The sequence below is a fragment of the Cydia pomonella genome, chromosome 4, assembly GCF_033807575.1.
Source record: "Cydia pomonella isolate Wapato2018A chromosome 4, ilCydPomo1, whole genome shotgun sequence".
NCBI classification, from domain to species: Eukaryota; Metazoa; Arthropoda; class Insecta; order Lepidoptera; family Tortricidae; genus Cydia; species Cydia pomonella.
The window spans coordinates 1,198,899-1,210,997 of NC_084706.1; the positions used below are offsets into that span (position 1 = coordinate 1,198,899).

Below are 12,099 nucleotides of genomic sequence, written 5' to 3' on the forward strand. Positions count from 1 at the left end.
TAAACAAATTAAAAATTTAAATAATCACAATTATTTACCAGTGGCGCTAGTGAGCACGTTGATGGGCTCTTGTTTAAAGGTGCCTTTAGTTTAGAATAATGGGTAGGTTTTGTGGCAAATAATGGGCCTAATCTGCAGGTCTTCCGGAGATTTCCGAGGTGTAGGCTCTCCATGTCAAAAACAACATGTTCTGCATTAATTAGTTTTTTAGGTTAGTCAGCACCATCTATTGATCAACAGCAATTAATAATAATATTTGGGGAAAATCTTACGCGGCTCAACCTGGCCCCAAACTAAGCACTGTGCTATGGGCCTATGGGTACAGGGCTACGATATCATATATATAGAATACAGAATGACGATATACATACTTACCTACATACATAAATAAATGAAAAATTAAAAATAATAATTTATTGAGGTAAAAAAAATTAAATCTTATTAAATTGACAGTGCAGATGCAGTGCAGGGATCGGAAACCGGTATTTTTGTATGGGAACGAAAACGGTATTTCTTCGTTCTTTGTTAATTATTTCATTTCTAATTGGGCAATCTAATAATACGAAGTCGTTATCTAAAAACACACAAAAATATTATTACATTAATTTAAAATTGTCAACATACTATCTGTCGCCTGGCATATAAAAACACAACCAAGTCCTATATTTGGAGTATAAAATAAACCGAAATATATGTTTATTTCCAAGTTTTTCCAAAAAACCGGTTCCGATCCCTGTGACAGTGGTCCCCAAACTATCCTATATATTATCAGGTCCATGAGTTTAAAACCCAATTGATTATTTTGAAGTTATAAAACTCAAAATTAAAAGCACACAAACATACTCGTACCAACCACCTACGCTTTTCTGAAATAGGTACTACATGGTACTACCTTTGGTTTTTTGTGTAGAAGCATTACTTAACGACATCTAGTGGTGAGTAGTATAACGTAGAACGTATAACATGAGCGTTGTAACGGTCATCCACAGACAATATTTATAAGAACATAAATTTAATTTATTATTGAATAAGTCAACTTTATCAATAAAAATATCAATTGGTAAACTTTGAACAAAGCTAATGTTCTTTAAATTTAAATCCTAAACAAAGCTACTTGTGTGTTTAGGACCCTGTGTTTTTTTTTAAATTTAAAAATGTCAGCTGTCATATCTGTGTCACTGCTTAATTATGCCTCCGACTGAGCCTGTAATTTTAAATTATTTTCACATAAAGTCATAAATGTATCAGAATTGGATTCTCCCCAAAGAAAAAATGCTTACTACCATCAAGGAGCTTCTGGACGCTCTTGGGTATGAATAAAACGTTGATTTTAGTGCTATTGATAATATTGGCATATACGAATGTTAACGTTTGTTATTTGTTTACAGATGTAGTTTAGACGCCGACACGGTGCTTGAGTACATTCAGAACGATCCTAACTATGGCAACAGCAATCTCTCATCAAAACAAGTGAACGAGTACGCTCAGAGATTAGCTCTGAAAGCTTCCAATTCCAAAGCTTTCATCAAGAAGTATGAAGAGCTCAAAAATCGGAAGTAATGCTCGTGATCATCTGTGCCTTGGTTCATTTGTGTATTGCGTTATGTATTTCACGATTCTATGCTTTTTATTTATAATTTCAGCACTGATAATCTACCAGATATTATCTTGCTGTTCTACAAACTGGTATTTGATGAAAAACGGACTAAAGCTTCGAAGCCAAAAGTTGCACCAAAGCCTATTCTAGGGGATAATAAACACCAAATCACCAAAGAAGACCTTCCTCAGGTAACTTAACACATGTTATGTGTCACCATGTTACTGTCAGTGTTGTATATGATTAATAGTAAATTTCTCCCAATAACTTGAGATTGGGCAGTTACAAAAATATGTGTCGTGTTATTTTAGACTACTCTCTAACATATATCAAAATAAATCAAATCTGAGCCAAACAAAAGAAAAGTTATCATTACAGATAAAAGACAAGCTACTTAAAGCAGTGGATGAAAGTAAAAAGTATGTGATGAAGTCATTTGAAGAGAAGGAGGCGCGGCTGCGACCAAACTGGTACAACAGCCTGGACCTACCCAACTGGCAGAAGGACCATCCCGCCATGTCATGGGACTTCCCCAAGGAGCCTGTCGCTCTCACTGCTTCGTTAGGTAAGAATTCTACATAAATAATAATTTTAATAATAACACTTCTGTGAAGCATGCCAAGCAACTTTAAACTTAAAATACTAGAGTGACCCGTTTTAATATATTTTATATAATAATAAAAATTATGCGACAATCTTACACCAATCAACCTAGCCCCTCAGTAAGCTCAATAAGGCTTGTGTTGTGGGTACTAGTGATGATTTGATTTAGATAAATACTTAAAAAAACATTGATAGAGAGAGAAGAGTTACAATTTTAGGACAGTAATATAGTTGTAACAAAATGGAGTGGTGCCCCAAAAAATTTGAAAAAAGTTTTTTATGAACCACCCTCCTTAACCTACATCTTCTTCTTCAGTTGGTCCCTCAATGCTGAGGATCGTGACATCACATCCTTCTATCGAAGACCTCCATAGGCTTCTATTCCTCACCAAGCACATGGCTCCGTGCAGTTTTAATTGCATAGGTGCAGTGATTTAAGCACAGTAGGGGGAGGGCCTTGAGGTCTGGTGTCTTTAACTTTGCCCATCATAATTACTCTCTCTAGGCTATCGGGGAGCGGTGTGAGATAACTCACATATGTTTATTTCAATTCCAGCTGGCGTTCCTCTAGCTTCACAGGAGAACATGATAATAGATGACCTCCTGTATGTATTCTCTGGTGTCCCCGGCAACTACATAGTCCACCAGCCAATAAAAGACACTTATGAGCCCAGGAGTTTCAACATATCTGAAGACTTAGACGATGCTTTAAAGCAGATTGTGCAACAGATGCTGCCGCTGGCGTCGAATTATTCAATAGTGAGGAGGTTCATTGAGCACTGTGACATGTGGTCGGGACAAGTGCTCCATGCTTTAGTTGCTGCTATTGAGATACTGTTGAAAGATTATTATGTAAGTACTTTGGTTGCCAGTGGGTTTGGTTGATTATTTTTTCGAGGTGGTTGGTTACTTTAAGAGGGTTTCAAGTGTTTCATTTCCTTTTTTTTTTAAATTTAACAAGTCTTGGGTTATATTGACGAATCATTAAGCCTATTATTAAAACAAAGAAATCATAAAATTTTTGGTGTTAGTTTTGTGACGTGCGTACAAAATATACAGTTGTTTGCAATATAATAGCAGTCAATAAGAAAATGAAAATTAGGGGAAAACTATAACTTTGGATCTTGTTATATAATTATTCTGCATTACTTGCTTGACGTTGTTTCAAAATTCACTGTAACCTTCACTTAAATAATATTGGAAGAAAAAAAAAAATTGTTGTGAAAACAGGCTTTTTTACTAACTCGCCGAGATTCTTATATAAACGTAAAACACTACAAAAAAAATACAATTGTGTACTATAATTTTATTGTAATTTCGTATCTTGCCTATCTATCTGTAGTGTACAAGTGGACAAAGTTATGCAAAAGAATTATAAAATAAAATCCAATATATATTTTTTATTTTATCCGTATTTTTAATTTAATTTTATTAATATTTTAATTTTATTTTATGTAATTTATATGGAAATATTTTGATTGTTTGTTGTTTCGTGTTTTTGTATAGGCATATGGATCTTGTCCGAAATAAATGCTTTTTATTTATTTATTTATTTATTTAATTGATCTACAGTTATAGTTTCCCCCTTTCATTTTCTTATTGACTGTTATTATATTGCACACTACTGTAACTATGTGAAAGTGCGACACAAAGTTATAATTTTTTTTCCTCTAAAATCGATAGTCCTTCCTAATTTTGACCCCAAAGTTGCTGGGTTTTCGATAAAATCGTAAATGGTACAATTTTTTCTTTATGGTACAATATGCCCTTATTTACTAGCTGGTCTCTCAAGGGCATGTTGAATTTTACTTCTTAAAAGGTGAAATTTCAAACCTTCTACTTATGGTATAGTGGTAAAATGTACTCAAATTATTAACCTTTATGATGTCCACAGTACGACGCCTGTTTTGTGGAATCATTTTGACCCTTATTATTTATTGACCCAAATTACTATTCGCCCACGAGCTTTTTGATCTCTATCCTAATTTAGCAAATCGACAATTATTGTGCCTATTTTGCGTGAAATGAGGTAGCACTATTCTAACCACCCCAGTTCCTCCACGAAGCCTAGCAATGTTTTCTGTTGCCCACGCCCAGGTGCCCAACACAAGCAGAGTTTTGCTTACCGGGCTTCATCCCCTGCATCACAAAAATGTATATTATTATGAAATAAAGAATTTTGTATTTTGTAACTGCCCATTTTAGTGTGCACAGAATCCAGGAGGTATTTGCTCCTGTATACTTATTCCTGTTTTCAGTCTAGAAGAATGTGTTTTGTTTCCTCATCTTCCATTCACGCTCTGCACATGGGGCTATCTGTTTTACCCATATTGTGTAGGTGTTTGTTTAGTGTGTTATGTCTTGTAATTAATTCCAGGCTGTCTGTGAGCCTGTACCTAATTAATTGTTGATATTTCAGACAATGCTAGCCCAGCTGGAGACAGAGCACCTGTCGGGCGGTCTGACGCTGCAGAAGCTGTGGTACTTCGTGCTGCCCACCATGCACACCATGCAAGTGCTGGCGGCCATCGTGACGCACATCGGCCAGGTGAGGTGTAGTACTGCAAACGATGCTGCCCAGCTGCAGACAGAGCACCTGTCGAGCAGGCTGACTCCGCACAGGCTGTGGTACGTCATGCTTGCAGGGCAAAGCACAGCGGATGTCATTCCAGATCTAGAGCAGAGCCCAACTGGGGAAGTACCTCCACCTTACAGAAAACCGCAGCCAAATAACACTTGACCTTACTCATAGTGTTGTGTTCCTGCCGGTGAGTTAGGTTGTCAGAGCTCAACGAGCGTTCTTTTTATATACAAGGTGCCCACGAGGAACCCGAGAGATTTTAATCACGCATTTCTGAGACAAAAAAAAGGAAGATATATTATATGAGTTTAACAAAAAAAGTATTTTTCCATTATTTGTATGTATGTTTACATAATATGTAAATGCTATTTGTAAAACTGTAACTCAAAAAAGAATTTGAACTTTTTTTTGCAAAGTGTTACTTACTTGTCACTTTTTGACATTTATGAATCAGGATATTTGGACTAGGTCAAAGAGTAAAGTAATAGACTAGGTCCCATAGGGAGCGTGCATGAACTGTAGGAGGCAGCACAGGAGCCGTCAGATTTTTGGCGCGAGGCGTAATTTTGATGTTTATTGTTCCGATGTAGCCCACAAGATGGCAGAACCTACTATGCACAAGAAAACACGTGACGTGTAAATGTGCATGTTTATGGTTCCGATTCAGGCCACAAGATGGCAGACCCTCCAACGCGCACGGTCCCTATAGTGGTAACATAGCCATCAAAAAGGCGTTTTGCACTAAGTAACAATAAAAAGATACTTTGTTTGTAAATAAGTGGCTATAACTCTGAAATTAGGCGAATTCCAAAAAGGTTTAAAGCTCATTTTAGTCTTTCAATATGATCAGGAATTATATTAATATTTATTAAGTTTTTGCCTGTTAAAAATGAGTAGTACGATAGTTCCTACGAAATTTTAATGTTCAGACGTTGATGTAGCAATATTTCCTCAGAAGGAGCTCCGCGGCGGCAGCGTGTTGACGGCCCTCCACGACAAGACCAACAAACTGCTGGGCGACATGCGTGCCCAGGAGATCTCGCTCTTCCTCACTGAGCGGGCCTGCAAGCCCTTCTTCTGCATCCTGGACCAGTGGATCCACAAGGGGGTCATTGTGGACCCCTTCCAGGTCAGTACACTTGTTCACGGCCGTCCACGGCAAGACCAACAAACTGCTGGGCGACACGCGTGCCCAGGAGATCTCGCTCTTCCTCACTGAGCGAGCCTGCAAGCCCTTCTTCTGCATCCTGGACCAGTGGATCCACAAGGGGGTCATTGTGGACCCCTTCCAGGTCAGTACACTTGTTCACGGCCGTCCACGGCAAGACCAACAAACTGCTGGGCGACACGCGTGCCCAGGAGATCTCGCTCTTCCTCACCTAGCGGGCATGCAAGCATTTCTGCGTCCTGGACCAGGGGATCCACAAGGAGGTCATTGTGGACTTACACCAAGCTACTTGACGACACATGCCCAGGAGACCTCATCGCTCCTCACCGAGCCTGCAAACCTTTCTTCTGCATCTTGAACTAATAGATCCAGATCCAAATAACTATTTTCGAAACGAAATTGAAGAGTCACTGTTGGACACATTCGTCACGTTCCAGGAGTTCATGATAGAGGACAACGAGCTGGTGAACAAGGAGCAGCTGCCGGTGGACTACTCGGCCGACTACTGGGAGAAGCGCTACGGCGTGCAGCGCGAGCGGGTGCCGCGCTTCCTCGACAAGTACTGCGACATCGTGCTCCGCACCGGGAAGTACTTGAACGTCATCAGCCAGTGTGGTGAGTGCTCATAGGTTTGAGCCGAAAGACCTCACTAAAGGGTCTAGCAGGCTAAGCGAACTAGAGATGCCCCCAACGACGGATTTGGTCATTCTTTCAGGTGGTGTACTGGCAAGTCCTAAGAACACTCTATGCTTAATAACAGTCCTCGATCTTCTTTTGTTTTCGAGTTATTCAGGATAATGTAAAATATTCAGCGTATCATTGAAAGTGGCATATTTTGTAAACTGTTCAAGTTAGATTAATTAAACAAAATTATATTTGACAATAATAAAATAGGCTTCAAAATACACATTATACTTCATTGTGTAAAAAAACATTTTATTTTCCTTTAGATTTATTTTTTTACTTTTCGCCTCCTCCTCCAGAAAAAATATGCATGGATAGCCTCTAGTACCCGCTACATACAAATGACCCCAATGACCCCATAAAAATTTAGTTTATTTCCGTCATTTTATTAAATTTTGTGCATTCAGAAGTCGCGAAGTATAACAGTGAAATTTATTTTAGTGAAAAGACTGTGTCTGAGTTCAGATATTACTTGCGACTTATCAATTTACAGGTAACGCAATAATGAAGACCAACGTAGAAGAAATAAAGTACTCTCTAATAGAACAGAACTACAGCGGCGTTATCCAAAAAGCGTTCGCGTTCGCCAGCAAGAGTCTGCTGGAACTGCTGCTCAAGGAGTACGACCTCATGGGCCGCCTGAAGACGGTGAAGAACTACTTCTTCATGTGTCAGGGGGACTTTATTGTGCAGTTCATGGACGCCACCGAGCAAGAGCTGTCGAAGAAGATTGATGACATCATTCCGTCCAAGTTGGAGTCCTTATTAGGGCTTTGTTTAAGGTAAATAAATAAACAATAGTTATTTGTTTTACAAGGGGGCAAAGTTGTTGTTTAACCGCTCATGCTAATATTGATACCCGAGCAAGCGAAAGATTCCAAAATTGAACCACGAGCGTAGCGAGTGGGTCGCGAAGCGGAATCTTGAGAGTTGCGAGGGTTTCAATGCACGAGGGTTAAACAAACTGCCTCCGAGTGAAACACAAACCTTTTCACCACATTAACACTGGGAAACTACTAACTATGAAATACCAAAAAAAACAAATGAAATCAAATCCAAATGAACGCAATAAAAAAAAAGCTAACATAAGGAATCAACTCAAAATTTGCATCTGATTACTTTGCCCCACATGTGGATAAAATGCAACTTTCTCAATCGTTTTTGAACAATCAAAGGGCCTTTACCAGTTGGTGTGGTGAAAAATAAATATTATAGGACATTATTACACAAATTGACCAAGTCCCACAGTAAGCTCAATAAGGCTTGTGTTGAGGGTACTTAGACAACGATATATATAATATATAAATATTTAAATCCATACAAAACACCCATGACTTAAGAACAAATATCCATGCTCATCACACGAATAAATACCCTTACCAGGATTTGAACCCGGGATATCAGCTTCATAGGCAGGATCACTACCCACTAGGCCAGACAGGTCGTCAAAATCAATTTCGAATTGTCCTTTCCATTACACGTTAAAAAGAGAAAAACACATCTTTATTACGCTGTCACATAGGGACCGTGCGCGTTGGAGGGTCTGCCATCTTGTGGTCTGAATCGGAACCATAAACATGCACATGTACACGTCAAGTGTTTTCTTGTGCATAGTAGGTTCTGCCATCTTGTGGGCTACATCGGAACAATAAACCTCACATTTACGCTTCGCGCCAAAAATCTGACGGCTCCTGTGCTGCCTCCTACAGTTCATGCACGCTCCCTATAGACAAACACGACCATCTATTGGTTTGCTATTCGTCCTGTGCGTGACCGTGGCGCCGCCCTCACGGTCATGGGACAAAAACTTCTGACAGTTGATGTCACTCAAATAATGCCTAGGCATACGCTAACGCTAACGTTACGCTAGCGTTATGGAAGGTCGAGGCAAGGAACAGAATCTCCATATACCAAAAAGTGTCCGACAAAAAACCATAAATAGGTGGCGCTACAATACCTAGAATACTTGAGAAAAGAATCTAATCATAGACAGCGCACTTCACTCCGTCAATAACGCCTAGGTTCTTAGCTACTCTAGCTCTACTCTGGAGAGATTTGGAACTATTATTTATAGATGACAGCTGGACACTTTTGCAACAGTTCTGGCTAAGGAGTTTCTGTTCCTTGCCTCTACCTTCCATAGCGTATCGTATGGTCAAAAGCACGTGCCGATGGAGTAATAATTAACATGACTGTGGCAAAAGGCGATATTGCTTATCGATGAGTTATAATTTTTAGGGTTCCGTAGCCAAAGGGTCAAACGGGACCCTATTACTGAGACTTCGCTGTCCGTCCGTCCGTCTGTCTGTCACCAGGCTGTATCTCATGAACCGTGATAGTTAGCCATTTGAAATTTCTACAGATTACGTTTTTCTGTTGCCGCTATAACGACAGATACTAAAAACAGAATAAAATAAATATTTAAGGGGGGCTCCCATACAACAAACATATTTTTTGCCGTTTTTATAAATAATGGCTCTTGACCGGTTTTTGCTAACATTTTCAAAGTCGTTAGGTTTTTGTAGAAGTAGATATTATAACCAAAACTAAGCAATGTGTAAACAGGCCCTTATACACAGCACCTCTTCATATAAGTTTAGTGACCGTTTGCAGTAAGCTTTCGGACCCGGGTACGTCCTTAAACTTACGTCGAAAAGAGAGGTATGGGCATTGTGAATGTCATCTCGCTTTGTGTGGTAGGGCACAGCCAGTGGATGTCATTCCAGATCTAGAGCAGAGCCCAACTGGGGAAGTACCTCCACCTTACAGAAAACCGCAGCCAAATAACACTAGACCCTACTCATAGTGTTGTGTTCCTGCCGGTGCTCAACAAGGGGGGGGGGGGGGGGGGATGCTAGGGTCCGAACCCGCAGGTAACTCGTCTGGCGTACATAGGCTACAGAGACTGCTTACCATCAGGCGGACCGTATGCTTGTTTGCCACCGACGTAGTATTAAAAAAAAGCTTCTTTACCACCATGGTGTTAATCATGTGAAAAATGTAGATTAAGCAATTATGGACGCGCTTCAGCACTGTACACCAGTAAGTAAATTATGTATTTATTTTTATTTCAGGCTTTCGGCGGCCTGCCACGACCCCTACAACGAAGATATGCGGGTAGAGTTGCTCCCTTATGACCTTCAGTTCCAAATGTTCAAGATTCTCTACATAGAGACGGAAGACGAGAAAGGTACGGAATGACTGCTATTTTTATATCCCACTAGATCCTGCCCGCGACTTCTGCGAATATAAATTTAATGTTAAAATCTTATATAAGTAACCATTTTTAGGTTTCCGTTAACCCTTTACCGCATACGAAACCATATATGGTGGATATGATAATGAATTCTATTGAGAACTATTAAAGTTCAAATTTCAACATATTATTTTTATTACATGCGGTAACGGGGTTAAAAGGAAAAAACGGAACCGTCACAGGATTACTTTGTTGTCCGTTTGTCTGTCAAGACCCTTTATCTCGGGAACACGTGGATGTATCGAGTTTTAAGTTGTAAATTAAAACCATATACTCAGTCCCTTGAAGCCGTGACAAAATGAAACTTAAGTTAACGTAAAAAAAAGCGGCCAAGTGCGAGTCGTACTCGCCCATGAAGGGTTCCGTACCATTTATGACGTATTAAAAAAACTACTTACTAGATCTCGTTCAAACCAATTTTCGGTGGAAGTTTGCATGGTAATGTATATCATATATTTTTTTAGATTTTTCATTCTGTTATTTTAGAAGTTACAGGGGGGGGGGGGGGGACACATTTTTTCACTTTGGAAGTGTCTCTCGCGCAAACCATTCAGTTTAGAAAAAAATGATATTAGGAACCTAAATATCATTTTTGAAATTTTTTTTTTTTTAATTTTATGACGTATTAAAAAGAAACTACTTACTAGATCTCGTTCAAACCAATTTTCGGTGGAAGTTTGTATGGCAATGTATATCATATATTATTTTAGATTTTTCAGTCTGTTATTTTAGAAGTTACAGGGGGTGGGGGGGGGGTGGGGGGGGACACAAATTTTTTCAATTTGGAAGTGTCTCTCGCCCAAACTATTCAGTTTAGAAAAAAATGATATTAAAAACCTAAATATCATTTTTGAAGACCTATCCATAGATACCCCACACGTATGGGTTTGATGATAATTTTTTTTTTAAATTTTATGATGTATTAAAAAATAACTACTTACTAGATCTCGTTCGAACCAATTTTCGGTGGAAGTTTGCATGGTAATGTATATCATATATTTTTTTTAGATTTTTCATTCTGTTATTTTAGAAGTTACGGGGGCGGGGGGGGGGGGGGACACATTTTACCACTTTGGAAGTGTCTCTCGCGCAAACTATTCAGTTTAGAAAAAAATGATATTAGAAACCTCAATATCATTTTTAAAGACCTATCCATAGATACCCCACACGTATGGGTTTGATGAAAATAGATTTTTTGAGTTTCAGTTCTAAGTATGGGGAACCCCCAAAATTTATTGTTTTTTTTTCTATTGTGTAAAAATCCTAATGCGGTTCATAGAATACATCTACTTACCAAGTTTGAACAGTATAGCTCTTATAGTTTCGGAAAAAAGTGGCGGTGACATAATCGGACATGACGAATCTATAAGGGTTCCGTTTTTTGCCATTTGGCTACGGAACCCTAAAAAGGACATACGGCTATGAAATTGGCGTTTTGTATGGAGAACTTTAACAAAATTCGTTTTTTCATACAATGAATTTTGCGGATTATTTTGTGATGGCATTTTCAAACCAAACTTTTTGCCAGTAATCTGAGACATTTGTAAGGCACATTTTCTATCTCATATTTTTTTTTTTATCTGTCCCGTCAGAAAAGTATAAGTAATTTAAATACTCGAGCCGGCAGCACATGAAAAGAGCTGTTTTCAGGGCGGTATTCTGAATGCATAAAACAATAAAAGTAGCAAATAATTGTATGTAAAATCGTTGTTATGTAGCGCACTAATGACATTAAAAAAGTCGGACTCGCCCATGAAGGGTTCCGTACCATTTATGACGTATAAAAAAAATTACCTTTTACTTTTTTTTATGACTTATTATAAAAACTACTTACTAGATCTCGTTCAAACCAATTTTCGGTGGAAGTTTGCATGGTAATGTATATCATATATTTTTTTTAGATTTTTCATTCTGTTATTTTAGAAGTTACAGGGGGGGGGGGGACACATTTTTTCACTTTGGAAGTGTCTCTCGCGCAAACTAATTAGTTTAGAAAAATATGATATTAGAAACCTAAATATCATTTTTGAAGGCCTATCCATAGATACCCCACACGTATGGGTTTGATGATTTTTTTTTTTTTTTAATTTTATGACGTATTAAAAAAACTACTTACTAGATCTCGTTCAAACCAATTTTCGGTGGAAGTTTGCATGGTAATGTATATCATATATTTTTTCTCAGATTTTTCATTCTGTTATTTTAGAAGT

General features: G+C 38.5%; 2 protein-coding genes across 2 annotated transcripts; both read left to right on the plus strand.

Moving 5' to 3' along the window:
• The first annotated feature begins 1,066 nt into the window (after positions 1-1,066).
• Positions 1,067-6,521, plus strand: LOC133516817 (gamma-tubulin complex component 2-like). Its single transcript, XM_061849803.1, has 8 exons — positions 1,067-1,310; positions 1,389-1,556; positions 1,644-1,788; positions 1,976-2,162; positions 2,757-3,052; positions 4,620-4,748; positions 5,737-6,073; positions 6,387-6,521. The coding sequence occupies exons 1-7, from the start codon at positions 1,240-1,242 to the stop codon at positions 5,998-6,000; spliced, it is 1,260 nt and encodes a 419-aa protein (XP_061705787.1). The 5' UTR covers positions 1,067-1,239; the 3' UTR covers positions 6,001-6,073; positions 6,387-6,521.
• LOC133517422 (gamma-tubulin complex component 2 homolog) lies at positions 6,249-9,918 on the plus strand. The gene is made up of 3 exons (XM_061850738.1): positions 6,249-6,564; positions 7,127-7,415; positions 9,708-9,918. The coding sequence occupies exons 1-3, from the start codon at positions 6,249-6,251 to the stop codon at positions 9,832-9,834; spliced, it is 732 nt and encodes a 243-aa protein (XP_061706722.1). The 3' UTR covers positions 9,835-9,918.
• Positions 9,919-12,099: the final 2,181 nt, after the last annotated feature.

What these genes read in the sequence shown, in the direction of transcription:
- LOC133516817 (XM_061849803.1), top strand. Translation starts at nt 1,240, where the DNA reads ATGTATCAGAATTGGATTCTCCCCAAAGAAAAAATGCTTACTACCATC. An exon ending in GAGCTTCTGGACGCTCTTGG is followed by an intron (nt 1,311 to 1,388) that starts GTATGAATAAAA and finishes ATTTGTTTACAG; the next exon opens with ATGTAGTTTAGACGCCGACA. An exon ending in GAAGAGCTCAAAAATCGGAA is followed by an intron (nt 1,557 to 1,643) that starts GTAATGCTCGTG and finishes TTATAATTTCAG; the next exon opens with CACTGATAATCTACCAGATA.
- LOC133517422 (XM_061850738.1), top strand. Translation starts at nt 6,249, where the DNA reads ATGCCCAGGAGACCTCATCGCTCCTCACCGAGCCTGCAAACCTTTCTT. An exon ending in GAACGTCATCAGCCAGTGTG is followed by an intron (nt 6,565 to 7,126) that starts GTGAGTGCTCAT and finishes ATCAATTTACAG; the next exon opens with GTAACGCAATAATGAAGACC. An exon ending in TTATTAGGGCTTTGTTTAAG is followed by an intron (nt 7,416 to 9,707) that starts GTAAATAAATAA and finishes TTTTTATTTCAG; the next exon opens with GCTTTCGGCGGCCTGCCACG.